Source organism: Ovis aries, chromosome 13, assembly GCF_016772045.2.
Source record: "Ovis aries strain OAR_USU_Benz2616 breed Rambouillet chromosome 13, ARS-UI_Ramb_v3.0, whole genome shotgun sequence".
Lineage (NCBI taxonomy): Eukaryota > Metazoa > Chordata > Mammalia > Artiodactyla > Bovidae > Ovis > Ovis aries.
In genome coordinates this window covers 81,457,462-81,480,981 of record NC_056066.1, presented here as the reverse complement: position 1 = coordinate 81,480,981, position 23,520 = coordinate 81,457,462, and the positions used below count along the sequence as shown (strand labels likewise).

General features: G+C 45.9%; 1 protein-coding gene and 1 long non-coding RNA gene across 12 annotated transcripts in view; one reads left to right on the top strand and one right to left on the bottom strand.

Annotated features, from left to right (window-relative positions):
• Positions 1–23,520, top strand: part of BCAS1 (brain enriched myelin associated protein 1) — a 99,085-nt gene that overhangs the window by 69,771 nt on the left and 5,794 nt on the right. For 3 of the 11 annotated variants that reach the window (XM_012189361.4, XM_012189359.4, XM_060397112.1), the window contains 3 exons: positions 4,974–5,015; positions 12,189–12,362; positions 19,571–19,636. The exons of 2 other annotated variants lie outside the window; for them this stretch is intronic. In XM_012189361.4, the coding sequence (XP_012044751.2) occupies positions 4,974–5,015; positions 12,189–12,362; positions 19,571–19,636 (282 nt within the window). The remainder of the gene's footprint in view (positions 1–4,973; positions 5,016–12,188; positions 12,363–19,570; positions 19,637–23,520) is intronic. 6 more of the 11 variants (XM_027977345.2, XM_042230286.1, XM_042230292.1 and 3 more) reach the window with 4 other exon arrangements.
• LOC132657594 (uncharacterized) lies at positions 13,267–22,187 on the bottom strand. Its single transcript, XR_009596000.1, has 2 exons — positions 18,944–22,187; positions 13,267–16,979 (listed from the first exon to the last, which is right to left on the bottom strand). It is a non-coding gene; the product is annotated as an uncharacterized LOC132657594 (long non-coding RNA).

Here is a 23,520-nt window from a genome sequence, read left to right as displayed (position 1 = left end):
TGAGTGTGTGTGTGTGGGTGTGTGTGTGTGAATGTGAGTGTGTGTGTATGTGCATGTCTGTTATGAGTGTGTGTGTGTGCATGTGTGTGTGTGCGCGTGTTGCATGTGTGCATGTGTGTACGTGTGTGTGTACGTGTGTGTGTGAGTGTGTGTGCGTGTGTTGTGTGTGCATGTGTTGTGTGTGCATGTGTGTGCGCGCGTGTGTGCATGTGTGTGTGTCGTCTGAGTGTGTGTGCGTGTGTGTGTGAATGTGAGTGTGTGTGTGCGTGTGTGTGTGCATGTGTGTGCGCGCGTGTGTTGCGTGAGTGTGTGCGTGTGAGTGTGTACGTGTGAGTGTGAGAGTGTGAGTGTGTGTGCATGTGTGTGTGCGCGCGTGTGTGCGTGCGTGTGTGTGTCGTCTGAGTGTGCGTGCGTGTGTGTGTCGTCTGAGTGTGTGTGCGTGTGTGCATGTGTGTGAATGTGAGTGTGTGTGCGCGTGTGTGTGCATGTGTGTGTGTGCACGCGTGTGTGTGCGTGTGTGTACATGTGTGTGAGTGTGAGTGTGTGTGCATGTGTGTGTGCGTGTGTGCGTGCGTGTGTGTGCGCGCGTGTGTGCGTGCGTGTGTGTGTTGTCTGAGTGTGTGTGCGTGTGTGTGAATGTGTGTGTGCGCGTGTGTGCATGTGTGTGTGCGCGCACGCGTGTGTTGCGTGAGTGTGTGCGTGTGAGTGTGTACATGTGTATGAGTGAGTGTGAGAGTGTGTGTGTGCATGTGTGTGCGCGCGTGTGCGTGCATGTGTGTGTCGTCTGAGTGTGTGTGCGTGTGTGCATGTGTGTGCGTGTGTGTGCATGCGTGTGTGTGCATGTGAGTGTGTGTGTGCGTGTGTGTGATTGTGTGAGTGTGTGCGTGTGAGTGTGTGCGTGTGAGTGTGTGTACACTGCATCGTCTTTATCCATTCATCTGTTGATGGACGTTTAGATTTCTTCCATGTCTTGACTATTGTGAATTGTGCTTCTGTGAATTAGGGTGCATATATCTTTTTGAATTAGAATTTCGTCTGCATATATGCCCAGGAGCGGGATTCCTGGATCATATAACAACCCTGTTTTTAGTTTTTGAGGAAGCTCCACACTCTTTTCCATAGTGGCTGCACCAGTTTGCATTCCCATCAACAATGTAGGGAGATTCCCTAAGAAAAGCCTTGAGTAGGTCAGGTAGGCCTAGATGATGCCCCTTCCCCCCAGCATGCGCGAAAGTCCCTTCCACTCATCGAGCGCGTACTCCGTGCAGGCGCTGTGCTAGGCGCTCCACACCCCTCGCCTTCGCACTGGCCATTTCCACACACTGAAGCACGCCAATGCACATGCCGCCTCACCCCATCTGGGTAGTTCTAGGACTGTGAGAAAGGTGATCGTGGCTCCGTTGAGGCCTCTCTGTGCTCCTCCTGGTGATCACTCACAAACCACACCTCCGCCCCCAAAGCCACCGAGGAAGAGGTCCCTGCCACCTGACCCGACGCTTTGCTAATGTCCTTGGAGCCTGCCGCCGCTCCCCTGCCACTCGAGAGGCGGTGGAGAAAACTCTCTTTGGGAAGCTCAGCTCCGGGAGCAGCTGCGCGGGGCAGAGAGACACCCTTGGCACCCATGCAGCCCTCTTTGCCCCAGGGCACACCCAGCTCGAGGGCAGCTAAGCTGGGTTGGATAAGGGGCTCTCCAACCACCAGCATCCTCCCCAAAACGACCCTTGCAGGATGCTGGCTCCCCAGAGTCCTTACTTCCATGGATGAGATCTCTTCCCATTTCTTAAAATTTTTATTTCTGCTCCTCCTGTACCCCCTCACTTCTAGAAAAGACTGTAGACACCTGAACCTCACTGCAACATAGTTCAAGTTGTTCTTACCTCCTACAGACACCTCGCAGTGTCTCTGACGCCCGTGGAAAGGAAGGTCCTGACATCTGCCCTGGGAGGAGCTGCCCGGTGGCCAGACCCCAGCCCCCAGATGTAGATGCGTCTCAGCTCTGCCTCAGGCACGACTCTCCCTTCACAGGCTGTATTGTGTGTGTGTACTGAGGCTCAGAGAGATGTGGTTGACTTGCCCAAGGTTGCACAGCTACAACAGTGAATTTGAACCTGACTCCACAGTCCAAGACACTCAGGACTTGGGTTCTGAGCAGGTTGCCGTACGTGTGTCAGACCCTAAAGGGCAACAAGAACCTGGTGTCTCATTACCCAATCTGGGGTCCGTCTTCTTACCGGATATTTCAGCTTTCCCCAGCTTGAAGGTTAGGCCCGTAAGCCAGTGTGCAAATGTATAGGAAAGTGCAAGATGGTTTTGGATGGCTCCTGGAGACAGCTCTAAACATTCAATCCATCATGTAATGCAGAGTTATCTTCTTTCCATTCTACTCCATTTCCTCTGGTGACGTTAACTATAAGATCTCTTCCTGGTTTTAAGAAGCATTTTTTACTGTGTTTACACTTGATGATCTCTCTTTTTAACAAAGACTTAAAAATAATTAGAATTTAATGAGCACCATTACGCATTGCAGTGGTTTTAATACGTTCTTCTGGTTACAGGGAGGACATTGATATGACGTTCATGTCAAGCTGTTTTCTTTTAAAATACATCTGTTTAAATGAAAAGATAGTCAACTTAAAGAAAAATATCAAGTAAATACAGATGTACACGGACAGGTCAAGAATTGTGAAAACAGTATGCAGATTACTTTGAGAAATGGTCCACTGGACTAATTCCCAACATAAGGAGTGTTTTGCTGGGTAGTATAGCTTTAAAGTAAGAGACAGCCATATCTTTCGGAACAGACAATGCTTAAAAAGCCAACTCCCGAAACAGCAGGATCGGGACGAGCGGAGCCGTGATGAAGATGATGGAAACTTCACTGTCCGGAGGCGTCCCTTCCGCATCTCAGCCTCGCCTGCACTCAGCTCTCAGCTTCCTCTGGAAAACAGTGAGCCATCAACGGCCAAGAGCTTTCCCAACACAGAAAACCAGCGCACAAACCAGTCTCCTTCCAATGCCCCGGGCAGCAGAGAGAGCCTGGCAAGCCAGCAGTGCTGTTCTCACATGGAGGGAGGGCTTTTCAGTTCAGTGTACACAGTATATTGACTCTTGAAACTTTTGTGGGTCAGGTTGAAGGCAGTCTGCTTAAAACGTCATTTAATTCTTTGCCTTTCCATAGGATTAAACAGTACCCGCGTGGTCTTGGGAAGAAGGGGTGTGGTTCCAAGGCAGCTACACTACTGGCCATTGCTTCTGAATGTTCTATGATTTTCCGACAATCAGGAGCTTCCAGAAAACCCACAATCCATTTTAGGGACATTTTTCTGTGCTCAGGTAAGCTTCAGTGGGAGAAGAAGATAAGTAAAAATTAGTGGTCAAATCTGAAGATGTCATCTAGAGAGAAAGTTCTGGTAGAAGAGAAAGAAGCTCACACAGTTACCAAAAAATGTTTCTGATCCTTCAAATCATCATGACAGGGGGGAAAACTGGCTTTTGGAACCATTTCCATCATTTTCTGGTTTTATCATCCTAAACAAGTGACTCCAGCTCTCTGAACTTTGTTTCTTGCTGTGTGAGTGAAGATCAGCATACTGACCGCCTGGGACTGCTTAAAGTCAGATAACGTTTACAAAGCGCCAAATAAAGAGGATATGTTTGTAAATGTCAGATCCTTTCTCTCTCACACACTGCATGTTTTCAAGGTAAAAATAAAGGCAGGGCTTGGGGCAAAATAGACATAGATGGGGCTCCCTTGATGGCTCAGTGGTAAAGAATCCCCCTGCCGATGCAGGAGATCAGTCGCTGAAGATCTCACGTGCCTCGGAGCAACTAAGCCCATGCGTCACAACTGTTGAGCCTGTGATCTGGAGCCCAGGAGCCAAGCCTCTGAGCCCACGTCCCACAGCTGCTGAAGCTCACGACCCGCAACAAGAGAAGCCACCGCAGTAAGAAGTCCTGGCCAGCAACTGAGAGCAGGCCCTGCTCGCCGCGACTGGAGAGAAGCCGGGGGCAGCAACGGAGACCCAGCACAGGCAGAGAGAAATAAACACGTAAACACCGACAAAGAGTTCCTGCCCTGGCGTCCAAGAGAAGAGATGCAAGGGTCTATGAACACCCTGGAGTTCTTTGTGAAATGTTCTGTTCAAGCTTACTTTTCTGGGAAGAGAATCCAGCTCTGACAAGTGAGTCTCGCAGTGGCCTGTAACCACCACCCATCCACCTCAAAGTGAGTCAGAACAACTGCAAGAAATATGCAAAGACGAACTCTCGAGCTGGAGCTTGGCAAACCTATAGGGTGATTGTGACATTGACCTTTGATAGAATTTGGTAATACCACTCCTATCTGGGGCAGGACCGAGATGCTAGACTTACTGCAAGAATTAACAGGATTGGAAGCTGGATATGTCGGACCCCAGCCTTCTGGCCCTCCATAGAAGTATTTTAACCCGATTATTCTTTGGCACAATGACCTTGGCCCACATCGAAGGCTGGTAAGAAGCAGCTTCAGATGCTGGCCACTGCCCGACCATCGGGATAAGGCTGAGGACCCAGCTTATGACATCAGTGCCTGCTTCCTCTCAGAGGATCACAGGCTGGATTGCTCTGGACATATGACCAGAATTTTCCCGAGCAGCTCGTGCATCTTACCTAACAGTGACTGTCTTGTGTGACAGATCGGAACTGTCAAGGCAAACGTGTTATTAACACTTGCCCGCAGCCAGCGCTGCCATGTGTTTCCTGTAGCATCCGCGCATCACTCCATTTGTGTCCAGGTTGCGTCTGTATGCTTATTGCTCCTTCACTGCATTTTAAATACATCGTTTAATTTGCACTGTTTATGTTTGTATCAACCTCGTTTGAGTTCATCTTGGAACAAGGTGTGCATAAGCAATGTCCAAAAATGGCACAGAAAGCTGTTAGGCCTGGTTTTGGTAACATCCTAACTCTTGCTTTTGTTTCTATCTTCCCTTTAGTCAGTTAAAGAGGATTCAGTCCCCACAGGTGCAGAGGAGAATGTAAGTTACACGCGAAATGACAGAATCATTCCATGTTCATCTCTGGCGTGGTGGACCCCTGGGCACGTCAGCTCTGGGGTTGTGGGTTCTTGCATGCTCCAAGTGTGATTCACCCACTGTAGACTCTTTCACCCTCTCACGTGATCAGTGGCCATGGGGGAATGACTTTGCATCAATAGTTGTAACGCCCATTGAATCAATGCAGATAAAATGCAGAATCAGAGCATGCATTTTTAGCATTTGTTACCATTTAGGGGCTGAAAGAGTCTACTCAACCTAAGAGCATCTCACTCCTTCCTTAAGGGACATGATGCTGCACCCTCTGCTTCATTTTACTTCGATTGCTCTTTCGCTTTTGTTTCCATGGCAACCTAGATTCTCTACTAACCGTGGGTGGTACCCAGGACAGGTAGTTGCACCAGGCTTCAGAGCATATTGCTGCAATAGATGCTGTGAGACGTTCTCTCGGGCAGGAGAGCTGACTCCATGGGTCTACACTTGACAGACACAAGTTGAGCCTCACTCTCTTTGGGGGCTTTAATTTCCAAGAGTGATGGTCAAGACTTTCAAGACAGTGCATTCATGTCTAAGAAGATGGCTCCGTGTAAGCCATCACACAAATGTATCATTCCAAAACATCTTCCAGGGAGATGAACAAATTGGCCTCAAGAGTGTCAGACCCAAAGCAGCAGCTGTCTGCTCTAAAAGAAGTGCAGTCTTTGGAAAAAAATGTTATAAGTGGGCTACGTAAGTTCACAACTCCTTAAGAAAGAAACTGATTGCTGTCATTTAACCAAAGCAAAATATGTTTGGCTCTTCCGAGATGTCTCTTGTTTGCTTGCCATGGACGGGTCCTGTGTTTTCACTTTTATTTAATTGCTGGAACTGAGCAGAAGTCGAAAATCCAAGTATGTCCAGAAATGTTGACTGTGATGTGGAGTGAAAATTGGAATGGCTGTGCCGTGATTCTCGCTGGGAGAGCCAGCTTCGGAACCTGCTTTGTGGCTGCCGCTGCTTCTTTCTCTTTCCTCCCTCCTTCCTGTCTTCCTTCTCCTTCCTTCTCTCTCCCTCCCTTCCCCTTCTCCCTCCCCCTTTTTGGAGCCAAACTTACTGGCTTATAAAGCTCAGGACTCTTGTAACTCCAGAAAATTCTCATGAGTTTACTGGCTATTTTCTAGAAAAATCTAACTCTCCATTTCAGCACCCTACAAGGGGGAACTCCATGAGTCTTCTTCCCAGGAACTTTAAATGTAAAAGCTGCAGGTTAAATCCAAAGCATCTGTTAGCTTCCAAGTTCCATGTTTTTTGAAGCGAAACGTCTTTTTGTCTGCCTGTGTGTAGGGATCCTATCCGAGGAATCCCGTGTCTCTTGCAGCTTGCGTATGCAAATGCAGGGCAAATCTCTAACTGGCAAATATGAAGTGTCTCACTTTCTGCTGTGAAATTTAGCCACAAAAACAATATGAATTAGAGCTAGATGATTGGCACCAAAAGATAACGCAAAATCAGACAGAGATGCAAGGAAACGCAAAATATTTTGTCAAGAAAATAAAAAAGCATTTTAAAATGCTTTCAGTTGCTTAGCCCTACCAGTAATGTCCTCATTTTAAGATTCCACATTTCATCTCCTAATTGACTACTAGTTGAAAAGAGTATGGCAAACATGTTGTGATCTTGGGCCCATCACTCCCAGGCTGTGCTACCTTCTCGACCTCAGTTTACTCATCTCTTAAATGGCTGTAATAATATGACTCACCCCTCATAAGGATTCTTGTGAGAATTATATGAATAATGCCTGAAACACAAAAGAACTCAGTAATTCAGGGGTTGGCAAACTGCAGTCCACAGGCCAAATCTAGCCCATCACCTGTGTTTGTATGACCCACAAGCTAAGTAAGAATGGTTCTTACATTGTGAATGGTTGGAAAAGAAAAATCGGAAAAATACTATTTTGTGATATTTGAAAATTATACAAAATTCAAATTTCCGCGTGTATAGATAAAGTTTTATTAGAACACAGACGCCTGCCTGCTTTTGCCCAGCCTATCGCTGCTTTCAGGCCTCTAGGGCAGAGTGGAGCCATCTCAGGGCCTTTCGCAGGAAGTTTATCGCCCCCTGCAGGAACGCCAGTGCACATGGTAACATCGGGAAGTGGGCGCTTCCCAGTGATCAGGGTTTCTGATTCCTTGTGAAATTACACACCTCCCAGCTGACTCAGTGTCCACATGGAGTGAAGATGTATGAAAAACAGTTAATCAGTTTAATTTGCTTCTCCTGAGTAAAAGAGGTGGCATTAGTCAAAGCAATGGACTGTACTCTAGACTTTCAGAACGGGACGCTTTACAAGAGACTTTCACTCGCAGCTTCTTATGGCTAAAATGTGGTTGAATTTACTTTTAGAAAGTATCTCCACCATGAGTTCCCAAAACTGATCTATCAACCAGTGCAATCAAAGAGCAGAGTGATTTCAAATTATTTCATGAAAAGAAAAATAAGGTTTTTGAAACCAATGAACTCTTTTCATAGAATAAACCTCTGGTTCTATCAGGGGAAAGTTTTTATTCATCCCGATTACAGAGAATTGAATCCTTTCATTATAATCTGAAAACATCTGGAACACTGGTTAACCCGTGGTCGTGTTCTAACTCATGAGGGGAGGAAAGCTTTCCTTCCCAAGAAGCTCCCAGATCAGCGGAACAGGTAGTTCTGCTGTTTTCTTCTTAGTGAGGAACTTGTCAGCTGCAAGTGAGAGCACACCCAGCTCTACCTGGAGGAAAAGAAAGTGGAGTTTGTGGCCCTCACGCTCTCCCTTGGCCCAGCCTTCCTGGCCTGGCTACTTTCTCAGGTTTTCAACAGCACGTCAGCCAGTGCAGGGTAAAGGAGAGACCCGTCCAGCAGCAACCCTGCATTCCTGGAATTTGTTCTTTTTCATTGACTTAAATGGGTTCGCATGCTTTATTAGTCAGCATCTGCCAGGTCGTGTTGCAGTAACAACCAAGCCCCAGTGCCAGGGGATTTCAAGAGCAAAAATCCCCTTTACCCCCTCACTTATGCTGTGTATCAGCTGTGAGTTGGGTATAAAAGTAAAATCACTACAATATCTTTGCAATCAAATAACAGGTTATATATGACAGGTTATAAATCAAATCAGAAAGAATCTTAAAAAATTCTAGAATAAAAATTGTCAATATTATCAATATTATCATGGCATAGGTGAAGTTTAAGTGGAGGTAACCTATTTTGCTATAAATCACTTTCTGAAACTCATAGCTCTAGTAAAAACTATATAAACCAAATTTTAAGAGTAAATATGGTATAATAGTAGAGGCATGGAGAAGGAAATGGCAACCCACTGCAGTGTTGCTGCCTGGAGAATCCCAGGGACGGGGGAGCCTGGTGGGCTGCCGTCTGTGGGGCCGCACAGAGTCGGACACGACTGAAGCGACTCAGTAGTGGTAGTAGTATTAGAGGCCTGTTGCTGAAGTGTGTATTGTCTGTGTTAACTATACCAGCCATCTTCATGCAACATGGGACATGCCCTGCTGAAGTCAAGGGCTCCCTGGTAGCGCAGTGATAAAGAATCCACCTGCCAGTGCAGATGATGTGGGTTCACCTCCTGGCCTAGGAAGATCCCGTGCAGAAGGAAATGGCACCCCACACCAGTATGCCTGCCTGGACATGACCTTATGAACAGAGAAGCCTGGTGAGCTACAGACCATGGGGTTGCCAAACATTGGACACGACTTAGCAACTGAACAACAGTTGAAATCAAGCAAAGGAGATTTAATTCTAAAATATAGTGCAAATCTGGTTTTCACCATGCCCATCACACCCAGAGTTAAAATGTTCAGAGGCAGTCATATATTCTGAATAAGGAATAGCATTTTTTTCCAAAGCTCTGGCCTGGAAAGAAGTCAGAAAACTACCCAAATAAAAATCAAATTCTCATGTCTGTATATGTAAATAAGATCCTCACTTAGCTCAGATCCTTCTAGATTTCCACACTGGATGTTAATGGAGCTTTTTTTTCCCCTTGGCTGCTGAAAGCCAACTTCTTGGCCTGACTTCAAAGCTAATGAGAGTCTTTAAAAGTCTCTTTTTCTTTCCCTACTGAAAATAGTTGTGTGTTGAAGAATGGACTGTGGGCTAGGATTTATAAGTTGACACCTCGACATTTGAAAAGGCCCAACAAGAAACCATTTCCACTCAAAGTTGATTTACAAAGTTATTGCCATATGGTCATTTTATCATAGGAGTAATTGTCCCTCTTGTCCCTACACACACACACACACACACACACACACACACACACGCACGCACGCACGCGCGCACAGGTAACTTGCCGCTTCAACCACACAAGAGTTCTAAACCCAGAGTCAGTGAGTTAGTCTCTGCTCATTACCTACCTAACGGCCGTTCTCATTTCCTGCACCCTTTTCCCCTTGACCTTAGGTAAGCTTGGTCACTACCACAGCCCCAAGTATTTGGTTGTGATTTGTCTAAACCAAATCCCATTTTCTTCAGCAATAATTAATCTAGGGATAAGGATGTGACCTACGTTTGGCCAATGAGATGTACTCTGAGTTAGAGGATCAAAATACAGAAATTCACTTGGAGAAACGTTTTGGTTGTGACCTTCCTTCCTTCTTAGGACATTGGGTTGCGGATGTGATGCCTGAGACTGTGGCAGCTTCTTTATGCCCATGAGGTAGCAAATAAAAGGGTGGAAAGCTGAGAGTGGCAGAGGGTAGCAAGAGCCCAGGTTCTTGGAAACTTTGTGGAGCCTCCAAGCCAATCCCTTAACGTCCTGTCCACACTGTTATTCATTAAGACACTATTGGATATCTGGTTACTGGTGAACAGCTCCATCCTCACTGAAATGGCCAATTACCTGCTGGTATGATATTGGCTCTGTCACTCACTCATTTAGAAGCTTCCTCTGTAGACTAGACTGAGCTTTCTTGAGTAGCTCAGTAATCCTTTACTGAGGTATCATATTAAAAATACCTTGCACATCCGACATAACAAGAGATAGCTGTTGATATCTTTTCTAAACAATGGATTGGTGCATGGTGGGCGAGTCCAGATAATTCATGCCCACACTCTCAAAGTGACAACCACCGATATCAACTGACTGCTTGCTGTGTGTCAGGCACAGTCCTAAGAACTTTAAATATGTTGCCTGATTTAATTCTCAGAACAGCTTTCTGATGTGTTGTACTATCCCCATCAAGAAATGAGAAAACCGAGGTGCGGGGACATTAAGTGGGAACCTTGGATTAGAGCCCCTGGAAGGGGCAGAGTCTAGATTTAGGCCCAGGCTGGCTGGCGCTGGACGCTGCACTCACAGTCTCTGTAGCAGACTGCCAACGCTTCAGCTGGAACTTATCTTACAGAAATGAAACTGGATTAAATCAGTCCCTGGTGTAGAAATCCAGGACTGCACTTGACCGCCAGTCCAGTCTCTTACTTGGCCCTGGTCAATGCCTGGTTTCCTAAAGACAGGCCTGGGTCAAAGTTCAGCATCCCAGCAGCAGAAACCTTGTTACAAACATGGTTTGTTGGCCAGCTCAGTACTTTTAGTCTCTTAACATCTTTTGATGGGACAACTTAACTTTCGTTTGCCACAGCCCCCTCCTTTTTGTCTTACCCCTGGTCAGTCCATGCTGACGTCACCTACCTTGCATTCTGGGACTTTTGACTTTATAATTTCCCAACCTAGATCTTAGTTTACAAAGAGGAAATGCTGGAACTTGTCAATACCTTAAGAAATGGAAGGTGGGGAGAGAGTGCTGATTTAATTGCCCTGCTTTAGGATGTGTCTGTACGTTGATTTGCTGATGGATGCCTTCTTGCTTCAACTGACAATATGGAATGAAGGGTCCTTCTCAATTCAGATCATTTGGGTTATTTACAAACCAGTGATATTTTCTGCGTGAAGAAAGGAAAATATTTTCTCCACAATCATGCTGTGTTTCTGGAAATGACTTTATTCCCCGCCTCCCCACCTCAACCCTAACAGCAAGAAAAGAATTTGGAGGACACTAGGGGTCTGGTACCAGCCAAAACAAATGCAAAGATGCTGTTGGCTCTAGAGACTTCTCTCCGAGGCAGAGATGGCAAGCGTTTGTGGAAAGGGCCAGATAGTGAATGTCTCAGATTTTGCCGGCTACATAGGGTTTCCGTTGCCAATTTTTTCATCTTTTTAAACAAATTTTCCAACCCTTTAAAAATGTAGAATCTATTCTTAGCTCAGGGGCCATCCCCAAGCAGACTCTGGGAAGAATTTGGTAGAAGTTTGCCAACCCCTGCCTGCGGAAACAAGAAGGAAGCTATAAAACTCTCTCCAGGCCAGTTAGCCCCGTCCCGTTGCCAGGACAAATGAAACACAAAAGCCGCCCCAGGTGTGAGGAGCACAGCGCAGAGGGAGGGAGGGAGGCGATGCAGACAGACAGGTCTGGAGTCGGGGCTCAGGTGAGTTGGGGGCTCAGGTGAGTTGTCTAAGGGCAGGGCTCCTGTCTCAGCCCCACGGCAGCCCCACTGCAGGCCAACCTGCCTGCAGGTTGAGGACCGTGCGGAGCTCAGCGTTCACCCTGCTTCTGAGAGCAGGAACTCCAGTTAAGCAGCAGGAGCAAATGGCTCGTCTGAGGAGTGGGAAATGGTATGAGGAAGCCAAGGCCATGAGAGAGAGGGCTTCCCGCCGTCCTTTCCGCAAGGAGGGTGGTTTCTCTCCAGCGGGGGGCAGCTAGGCTGTGCAGTGGGAACCGTCCGCCACCGTCCTCAGGTTCGGACTCTTAAGCAAATGGTGACGCCCGATTTTCACGTAAGCCGGTGTGACTCTTTACGGGAGCCCAAGTCTAATAGGGTCTAACAGGGTCTAATAGAGTGAAAAAGGTGCTGAATGTGCCCTGAGGGCCTTTCTTAAAAGGGTGTCCTCAGCCGAAGCTCGTGGCTTCACCGGGCAGGAAGTTTGCCTCTTCTGAATCCACGTCTTTGGCGAGCACGTGGTGTGGCGGGTTACTTCCTGACGACGTGCCCCTGTAGAAATGGCTCTAGGCTCCCATCTGCAGCAACCACGTGGGTGAGGGGACGACCAGGACCCCACTTTATAAAACATGTCTGGGGGTGGGTTTTTTACCCCCCACTGTCTTATCACCTGGCCGAACAATCCAGGTGGTGTGTGAATCACCAGTAGAGGCTGTAAAGTCCGAGGAAGTAGAATCAGCCTTACAAACAGTGGATCTCAGCGAAGAAGGAGCGCGCACTCCTGAGCCTGCAGAAGAAACACCCGGGAGAGAGGAACGCAAAGCCTCGAGGCCCTCCCTGATGGCGCTCCTCAGACAGATGGTAAGCTCTGCTTCCGGTTCAGGGCAACTGAGATGCCCGCACCAGCTTCTGAGACCCAAGAGCCCAAGGCAGGTGGTCAGCCAGGGCTCTAGGTGGCATGGAAGGAATACCAACTAAACACCAGTTGTGCAGAGAAAATTCCCTGTTGTCCTGCTGATTCAATCACAGAGAATGTCTCCTCGTTGCTTATTTTCCTTAACCCTTCAGTTCAGTTCAGTCGCTCAGTCGTGTCCGACTCTTTGCGACCTCATGAATCGCAGCATGCCAGGCCTCCCTGTCCATCACCAGCTCCTGGAGTCCACCCAAACTCATGTGCATCGAGTCGGTGATGCCATCCAGTCCCTGCTAACTTCCTCCTTAACAGAGGAAGAGGTCGCCTAGGCCCCTGCGCCATGGCGGCCAACAGTAACCACCTGGAAATTGTGTTATTCACTTTTGATTTTATTTATTTTTAAAAGTTTCCTTCTGTTTTTGGCAAGCGTTTCTGCTTTCCTCGTTATGATAATAATATGCAGTTTCCTTTGAAAATACGTTTATTTCCATAAAGAACAGGCGTTTTTAAAGGATTGAGTAATAAATAGTTCAATTTATATTTTGATGTTGGAAAACTTTTGAAGGGGATGTGTGAGTGACACAAATTTGGGCAAAGCCTGTTTATAGACAGTTCCAGACAGGATATGGTATGAAAGGAAATGACAGTTTCCTAATAGTGTCTGTGATTTAGCTGGTGAATTTGCCCTTCTTAACTTCTATAGCATGGAAAGAATGTGGGCAGACATCTTTGGGTGTCTATGAAGAGTTATGTATATTAAACATCTAAACATCCAGGAACTTAAATAATATAATGCAATCAGACCCCAATCGTTTGGAATACAAAAAAACACAAAACATGTAAAAGGTCATTGGTTTAATTCTCTTTTAATGAAAAGCAAGAATTTCATTATAGTGTGCCTTTATTTCCAGGAGTATTTGGGAATTTAATCCTTTGAGAAAGCAACTCTCTAATTTCACAAGCTCAACCTGTTAAGGAATTCTTTCTAGTCCACAAAACAAAACAGAACAAAACCCTTGCCAGTGGGAGATGAGGCCTATTAAAAATCACTGTCAGAGATTGTTGATAGGAATCGTTTTCTTTTATTGCCGAATCCTCATAGAGTAAGAAGTGGGCAATCTGCTTGACCGGGACCCCATCCATCTTCCTGGCCAGTCATTCTGCAGTTTGGCACTGAAAACAGGCCTCGAGATTTGAGATTTTTAAATCAATTTTTACATCAGGAAGGAAAAGAACATTTGGCCTCTTTCTGGCAACCCATCTGAATTACAAATGGGATCCCCAAATAACTCATCACAACACTGAGGGTGATCCAGCTTTCTCATTTCTGGATGGAGCTGAGAGATACAAAAAAAGAAAAGGCAAACAGAATGACTGTGTCTCCAAATAATTGACATGAGACTCCTTCCTTTAAAAGAGAGAAAGATAGGAGGGACTCCAGACAAAGCACGGAAAGACCTCGCAACCACCCACTGCCTCCATTCCAAACACATCCTCGAATTCAAGTGAGGCCCCACGTTTAAGCTCATCCTCCAGAGTCATCCACTCGGTGATGTTTGGGGATGTTTTATAGCAGTAGAAACTGTAAGTCTGAACTGTTAGGGGAACAAACTAGAAATAAGAGTCCTTTGGAATCGATTTTCTGCAGGATACGGATGAGGTAGAAAAGGACACAATTTCCCCCAAGTGACCCTCAGTCAGTTCATAGCATCCGGTCTCACAATGCCCATTATTCTCATTTCCTGTTTCCCATTAAAAGGTTAGACCTGGGAATTTGAATATGAGTGCCTCCTATTAATGTTCGAACCCCTACGCTTCCATGACGGTTGGGGTTTCCCCTAAAGTTCCAGATATCCTAATTATTCACTCACATTACTGAATTATCATGATTGTACTGAATATATATAAATATCCATATAGAAATATACTAAATTATCATTACATTATCATGTTCTGATGAACCTTTGCTCTATTGAGGGACGTTTGGTTTGTTTCCAACTTTCTGCATTTCATTTATTCACTTACTCAGCAAATATCATTAAGCTCCCACTATACTGCAGGCAGCAGAGATGCAGCAATGAGCATGAACAGATGTGGTCCCCGTCCTCATGGAGAACAAAACCTCATAAAGAAGCCAGATTTGTTTTGAAGTCTATGCCACATTCAGGGAGCACACACCACGTATCTTCCACTCACAGTCTCTGCTGCTTCACCAAACTGCATGAACATCGTTAGAACCTGTTTTCTGCACAGGTGTTAATATTCCCATAGAGTACACTCCTGCAAGATGGCAACTAGCAATTAGTTTCAGGAAACACTTCCAGTTAACATTTCACGGCTTCCAAACAGATTCTTCGGATTTTTGTAGGAAAAATGAAAATCTTGTCTAAGGGCTTGAAGACAGACAGCATCTGGCCCATCACTATGGGATTTTTCTTTTTTATTTTTTTCGAGTATGTGCCTAAGCATTATAATTGAATAAGTAAATATTTTAAACTGAATTCAGATATTTTTAGCAGAATATAGTTTTTAATATTAATTGACTTTAGTAACGAGCCAATATTGTAATGAGCCAATATTATAAAATATACAATATTATAAAACTTTACAATACTGTGTATTGTAAAACAGTCTATTTCTATTTAGTAGTGAGCCAATATTGTAAATTTAATTTAAGCATCCCTTTAATTACAAATAAATAAATTTTAAAAAATAACTAGAGGAAACTCAATTACAAACACATCACCCTCATTCTGGAATCAGGGTCAGTTCATCTGACCATTGATTCTCTGCTTTCCAATCTTTGCTTCCCTTAAATTTCCTTCAGATAGCACATTTTACTCTCTCATGGCAAAGTACCTGTTGGTCGAATTTGTTTTTTAATAAATGCATTGCCCAGTTGATTTCTAAAGAGATCTTTTTTCCCAGAAATTATTCTTTCATAAAAATCATTTTCACATAATTATATTTCAAGGGAAAGAAAGCAGAGTCATGTCAGTCCTAGCCTCACATCAGCCACATGTCGGTGGAGCACTTCACAAAGATCCCGTGGGCTCCTGCAGACTTTGGAGACAACTGCAAGGAATGGCTAAGACGTCTGTCGCACCCTGGATAGAAAGCAATGCCCACGTGTGCTCACTCAACGGCGTGCCAGGAAATTAGCTATTTGAAGCACTCGTGTCTTTTTACAAAGTGACCCACAAACCAGGTGGGCAGATGAAACCAGAAAGGTGGTGAGGTGAAGGTGAAGTCGCTCAGTCGTATCGGACTCTTTGCAACCCCATGGACTGTAACCTACTAGGCTTCTCCATCCGTGGGATTCTCCAGGCAAGAAAGGTGGTGGATGGAAGTATAAAGACGTAGATTCGCACTCTGTCAATATTAGTAACACCTTGCTTTCTCCCGCACACTATTGCCACAGTGCTTCCTCTAATCCTCCTCTTGTCTCTTTCTTTAGACCATTGATTTTGTAAGAAACTCTGTTGGAATAACCATCTCAGGCTTAGATAAGAGAGACTCTTAAACTTTAATACTGAGAAAATTAAATGCCCAAATGAGACAGCCATGAAATCAGAGGGGTTTTGTTAATTGCATCAATCTAGTAAGTCTAAGACGGAGAAGGCGATGGCACCCCACTCCAGTACTCTTACCTGGAAAATCCCATGGACAGAGGAGCCTGGAAGGCTGCAGTCCAAGGGGTTGCTGAGGGTCAGACAGGACTGAGCAACTTCACTTTCACTTTTCACTTTCATGCATTGGAGAAGGAAATGGCAACCCACTCTAGTGTTCTTACCTGGAGAATCCCAGGGACGGGGGAGCCCGGTGGGCTGCCGTCTGTGGGGTCACACAGAGTCAGACACAACTGAAGTGACTTAGCAGCAGCAGCAGCAGCAGCAGCAGTAAATCTAAGAAAACCTGCTGACATGGACTATCTCATGGAAAAAAAGAGACTTGTTTGTAAGGTTAACTCTAAAACAAAACACGGGAGTCTTTTAGCCAAAGTTTTTGATCTTGGCTTCCTCCCTGAGTATTAAAATATGAATACCAAGTTGTTCTTTAAGGAAAGGCTTTTTAAAGTAGCATTTGTTTTGGGCAATTCCTGTCTTCACCAGAGACTTGGCATTCCTTCCTACCCTGAAAGGGGACTCTGTAGTCACTTGGCAGGTCTCAGCTATTAATAGTAATAATAATAGCTACCGTTTGCTTATTGCATGCAAATTATGCGTCCAGTCCTGTGCCAAGCACAGTGCATGGATCAACTCATTTAGAACACAGAATCCCTGCCCGCAAACCCTCTTACTGGCTCACTGTGCACCCGGGGGTATTGAAGACTCTGTGTTTCAGTGACCTGCCCAAGGTCGCAGAGCTGTGACTGGCAGAGGCAGAATGCACACGTGGGCTTTCGTTGCTTCTAAAGCTCACCCTGGTACTCGCATGTTAGTGATGCTTCCTGTGCTTCCGGGAGCTGTTTTCTTTAAAAGCAGAGAGAACAGCCAAAGGTCCACTTTTGTGACTTTCTTATTGATGCTCTCTGTGGAAACATCATTTTTCTGTGTTGGGCTTCCCTGAAAATATGACAAAGCAAAAGACAGGAGAATTAATCCATGACTTTCGTAAAGCCTGGACACAAGTTTTCTGAATGTACTTGCCACTAAAGTGAGATTTATGTTGGCTGTGCCATTTTGTCTGAATTGTCCAGTTCCGTTTCAAGTGAGCCTCTTGGTAAAACACAAAGGTTGGACTCAAAACCTTTGTTCGTCCTGGAGCTTTCTAGCAGATCCAGTTCCTTGAATCTGTTGTAATGAGGCTGATTTAGTAAACAGTCAGGCTATTGTACTCGCTAAAATAAAATGTCATCCCAATTATTCTTTAAAATATCAACTTCAGTTAAAGTAAATCTCTATCAAAATACATTTGCATTCCTTTCAAAGAGATGGGAACTGACCACCAAATATTTCCACTAGGATTTTGAATAAGTGATGTATATTGGAGATGCTTCAATCATTCTTTGAGAATGAAGCTATGGTCATGCATGACACAATGAAAGACATTTAAAAAGTGATTTTATTAACACACAAGGGTTGGTTGCGAATCCAGGCCCTGAGATGCTTCGTCTTTGATTCCCATGAATAAAAATAAACTCTGTAAAGAAAGTTGCTCAATAATATCACACTGGGAAATCTCCGAAATTACTTAATAGTCTTCAGACTGTTCTTTAAAGTACTAAATAGTCTCTGAACGGATTTTTTCATCTCTTTAAACAGCAAGCCTGTTATTTTTGACAGCTGGGGGAAAAATAAGCTGCTGTGGTTACAGTCCTTTGAGTACAAAGCCCAACAGGAACTATTTTAATTTATCACTGAAAGAGGGCTCTGCAGAGAGGAAAGAGAAGGGGTGGAAAGAATGCAGGAGAGAGAGAGATGGAGAGAGAGGGAGGAAAGGAAGACGGGAGGGAGGGAGGGAGCAGGGAAGTAATCGTCAGTACCTGCTGATGTTGAAGAGACGGCAGACAGACTTAACGAGACTCTGTCCAAACTCACGATGCTGCTGCTGCTGCGTCGCTTCAGTCGTGTCCGACTCTGTGCGACCCCATAGACGGCAGCCCACCAGGCTCCCCCGTCCCTGGGACTCTCCAGGCAAGAACGCTCACCATACAGCTACCTTTTCATAAGTACAGCTTGGTAGCTCAGTTGATAAAGGCGACCCAGGTTTGATCCCTGGGTTGGGAAGACCCTCTGGAGAAGGAAATGGCAACCCACTCCAGTATTCTTGCCTGGGAAATCCCATGGACAGAGGAGCCTGGCGGGCTACAGTCCATGGGGTCGCAAGGGTCCAACACGACTTAGCAACTTAACTACTAAACTATACCTCAAAATGAACAGCAGAGAACAATCATGAAAAAGCTGAGGGCAGTCTCCTTTACTTTTTTTAAAGACTCTGAACTTCTTCGCAGTGATTTCCCTGGCATCCTGAGGGTCTGTTTTCAGGATGGCCGCCTATATCCACTACTGCCAAGGGAACCCGCAGGTTCAATCCAAGGCCCCCTCCCCCCAACTCCCACCAAAGGCCAGCAACAAAGGGAAGAGAGAAGAAGGCAGATCTCAGTCTTAAAGTGGCAAGCACCCAGCAGTAGCCAATTGAAACAATTCAATTTAGGGAAGTTAAAAGTCTCTGTCCTAGGGGGATGCAACAGGACTCCTAATGTCCATCAGCTTTTCCTTAAAAATCGCTTTGGCTGGTTTCTGCCTTCCCGCATTCCCTAACGGCCAGCTCGTGAGGGCAGGGCACTGTGTTCTAAAGGACCCTATAGAGCGTGTTTGAGTAGGAGGGTCAGTGACAACACAGCCCGAATTCTAGAGGCCCCAGGAACCCCAAAGAGGTCAAACTTCTAGGTGAGACCTGAAGGAGCTGGTTGTAGGGAGCAAAATAACAACCAAGAACCCTTTTCTCTGCTAACTGTTCTCAAGAGACGGGCCTTGTAGAGCGACGCAGGAAGCCTAGAGTGGGGAGAGAGCTGAACGGGTCTAACCTGTGCGCAGGGCGCAGATCCTCGCTGGCCTTTGGGCTGGACAGCTCTCAGGAGACGCTGATGCGGCTGGCGCCAGAATCACGCTGGTAGAGCCTCTAGTTTAGATTGTCGGTTTAAGGAGCCAAAGCTGTGACTTCAACCCCATTCAGCACGTCCCTGATGCCACCGGCCACGGCGAGGGTGCTAAGCATAGGAAAAGAGAACGGTCAGCGTAACCCATCTCTCTACAAGGGGCGAAAAGGACTACAACGAGACACCCCCACTTAAATGCTACCAGCGGTTTAACTCTTCACTCACTCACTCATACGTTCCGCATGCTCTCTGATGTTCTGGTTCCAACATCAGTATTTTCATCATCACTTATTTACCCCAGAATAACATAATCTCAGGATTTAAGACTTTATTGTTGTTTTTGGAGACCAGCACTTGAATTTAGCCAGACTCTGGTTACAGACGGCATGGAAATTATGCCTCATGAGCAGCGCGTTTCTCGTGAGTCTTCCATTTATCTTGGCCTTGCACCTCAGCAATGAATGACTGAGGTCGTCCATTTCAGAACTTCCCTTGCTTTTTCCCTGTTGCTGTGCTCGTGGTCGCTGAAAGGCCATTGTCTGTTTGTTATTTTAGTCAGTGAAAGGGGATGGAGGGATCACCCACTCTGAAGAAATAGATGGGAAAGACGCCAGCTACCAAGTAAGTGATCTGTAAGCTCGGTTCGGTGGTGGGTTTAGCTGCTGTGTTCTTGGTTCTTTCGAGCCTCATGTCCAATCAGTTCTCAGCCACAGCCAACACATCCGACATCTCTAGGTCGGGCACCTACTGTATACCAGGCACCGTCTTGGACTTTGAAGATGCAATAAATGTCCATTACTGTGTTCATCAGCGTGAGCTACCATACGGCACCATAGAGAGGAGAGAAAATGAGCGTTTTGATTTCTCTTCTTACAAGGACACTAATCCTATTAGTTGAGGGCCCCATCTTTATGACATTAATTAGCCTTCGTTTTTTACTCCAAATACTTTCACGGACAAGCTGGCTTTCCTCAGCTGTTTCTTACTGTAAAGTCTCACACGCGCTCTTCCCTCTCTCCTCGTTCTTCACATCTTGGCTTAAACGTCACCTCCTCAGAAACCTGTCCCCTTTCCAGCCATCGTCTCTGCACCTCGTGCTTCTACTTCATGGTGCTTATTACACGGTGCAGAAACTCATTTGTCCATTAGTCACCTGTCTCCCCTTCCCCGTCCCACCCCTGCCTGGAGCACTTGTGGAGCAAGGAAGGGACCAGGGACCTGTTATAAATATTTTTTTTTTCATCACACCGCATGGTGCCTGGTACATAGTAGCAGCTATTTCTGGAACAGATGAGTGAACGACATGGGGTCATGTGGGCTGCTGCTGTCAGTTTCTCTATCCTAAAGAAACAGTTATGTTTTTATAACTATATCCTTTTTTTCCCCAGTGGGAATCATTTCATGCTCAACATCCTATTTTATAATCTGTACTCTTTCTTAACTTAGAAATACACCTCCAAGAAAATGTCATCAATATTCTTCTAATTTTGGCAATACGGAGACATGGTTAAGAATATGGGCTGCGGGCTTCAAACTGCCTGGGTTTGAATCCTGGTTCAGCTGTATTCTGGTTGTGTGACTAAAGGCAAATAACCAATCCCTCCAGGCCTCAGTTTCCTCGTCCGTATAATGGGGCCAGGAAACGTACTGCTTTATAGGGCTGTCATATTTAGATGAATCTATACATGTGACGGTGACTCAGCCATGAAATTAGAGGACGCTGACTCCTTGGAAGGAAAGTTATGAGCAACCTAGATAGCATATTCAAAAGCGGAGACATTACTTTGCCAACAGAGTCTAGTCAAGGCTATGGATTTTCCAGTGGTCATGTATGGACATGAGAGTTGGACTGTGAAGAAAGCTGAGCGCTGAAGAATTGATGCTTTCAAACTGTGGTGTTGGAGAAGACTCCTGAGAGTCCCTTGGACTGCAAGGAGATCCAACCAGTCCATTCTGAAGGAGATCAGCCCTGGGATTTCTTTGGAAGGAATGATGCTAAAGCTGAAGCCAGTAATTTGGCCACCTCATGCAAAGAGTTGACTCATTGGAAAAGACTCTGCTGCTGGGAGTGATTGGGGGCAGGAGGAGAAGGGGACGACAGAGGATGAGATGGCTGGATGGCATCACTGACTCGATGGACGTGAGTCTGAGTGAACTCCGGGAGTTGGTGATGGACAGGGAGGCCTGGCATGCTGCGATTCATGGGGTTGCAAAGAGTCGGACACGACTGAGTGACTGAACTGAACTGACTGATACATGTGAAGCGCTTAGAACATTCCTGGTAGAGAGGAGTCAGTGAATTTTAGTTGCTGTTTAACAGCATGAGCTGCCATAACAGAATGTCATGGAGAGGAGAGAGAATGAGCATTTTGGTGTCTCTTCCTACAAAGACACTAATCCTGTTGAATCAGGGCCCCATTCTAATGACCTCAATTAGCCTTAATTATTGGCCTGGCCAAAAAGTTCATTGAGGTTTTTCTGTGACATCTTACAGAAAATAAACAGGAGCGAATGTTGGCCAGCCCCGTTCTTCCTTTTACTCCACACACTTCCGCACTGGGGCTTAGGACTCCCACATATAAAGCCATAGCTTTTGCTGCTGTTTCATTACGGCTATGGCTTCTGATGATAATTACTACCCTGTGATGTTGTTCGTCTCACAGACACACACACATTCCAGCAATTACTGAATAATGGATCATCTCTGCTCCCATAATAGTGGTTCTCTCACACATTTCCACATGGACTATATTGCCTTTTACAGCATTCAGATTGGTTTTATCTTTCCTTTATAACTGACTACTATGCCCACCCTTCCTCCAGACCTATATTCTAGACCCCCTTGGAACTAAAACTCCCAAAGGTGACTGCCTTGGAAACATGATAAACTTCTGTTATTCACTATGGAATATTTACGTATGTCTGTACATGTTGTCTGGAATCTGACCGTGAATCAGTAATGCCCATCATTTTGATTCTAAAATCTGACTGTCGTCACTGGAAACCTGAATGAGCTGGAAATGTCATTCTATTTACACTCATCTAGGGATGTTTTGAGAATTCTGTTTTCCAGGGTCTTGGATACAGACATGAGAAGATTTGTGTGTAGTATTGGGAGATGACAAATGCTTAATTTTAGGAGGAGGGGTAGACATTCTCTGCTCCTTTCAGATTTTCCTTTAATTTTAGGAGGAGGGGTAGACATTCTCTGCTCCTTTCAGATTTTCCCTCTCTTGAGTTATGAAAGCCTTAACGGATGCTTCCACAAACAGAAAGCACGAGGCATTCCCCGCCTGGGTTGGCTTCCAGTGTCTGAATCAAATGGGACCTTCTGATCTTATCCTCCAGCTTCCTGCCAACGTCCCTGGGTTCTAGGAGGGGACACACTCAGATGACTCAGATGTGAATAAGTTTTGTTGTAAATTTCCAGAATGTATAGGGTCAAACCCTAAGCAAAGATTCTGAATCTTCTGCATTTCATGATAAAGCAATCATACACTGTCCAAATTCTTAGCTCATTTGAAGGAAAGGACTCAGTCATGCATTGTTTCCAGAATTTAGCTTCTAAGCTTTTTTTTAAATTAAGCTAATAGGGATGGCATTACCATGTGGTAAATACACATGACCCACTGAAAGCTCCCTTCTATTAAAAAAAAATCAGTGTCAAAGGAAAGCTGTTTGTGGGGACTCCCCACTTCACACCTGAGTGATGAGCTAAGGGAACTGTTTTGGAAACATTGGGAAGGCCAGTTGCTGGCCATTCATTCCAGACTGACCATGTGTCAGGCCAGGTGCTGGATATAGAGCAATGGAAAAGACACAGAGGGTTCTTATCCTCCAGAGCTTCCCTTCTGTCAGAGGGAGTCAGAACACTTCCACATGAGCAAAGAAATCCCAAATATAAAGAAAACTCAGCAGTGTTCCCCAAGAAGGGGGTGGGTCAGGCTTCCTCAGACTCTCTCAGCTGGGGCTGCGTCTCCAAGGAGCACAGCCGAGCTGAGACCTGATGGGAAAGACGCAGCCTCTGAAGCCCAGAGACACCCCAGCCGCAGCGCAGCCAGGAGGCGGCTCTGCTTTCAGAGTCAGCTTGTGCAAGGGAGAGGAGGCCCTGGTGGCTGCAGCAGAATGAACAGGGCCAGGACGAGGCCGGTGAGACACGGGGGCACCCGATCCAGCAAAGATTTCCTGAGCGCCTCCTCTGTCCCTGGCACTGGGACCCACCGTCCCTCAAAGTCATCGCTGAGTGTTAAGCCAGGAGGACCAATTCGTCCCAGTTTGCCCAGGACTTTCCTGGTTTGGGGGCTTCCCAGGTGGTGCTAGTGGTAAAGAATCCACCTGCAATGCAGGAGACCCAAGAGACCTGGGTTCGATCCCTGAGTCGGGAAGCTCCCCTGGAGGAGGAAGTGGCAGCCCACTCCAGTACTCTTGCCTGGAGAGTCCCGTGGACGGAGCAGCCTGGCGGGCGACAGTCTATGGGGGTGAAAAGCAGGAGACCCAAGAGACCC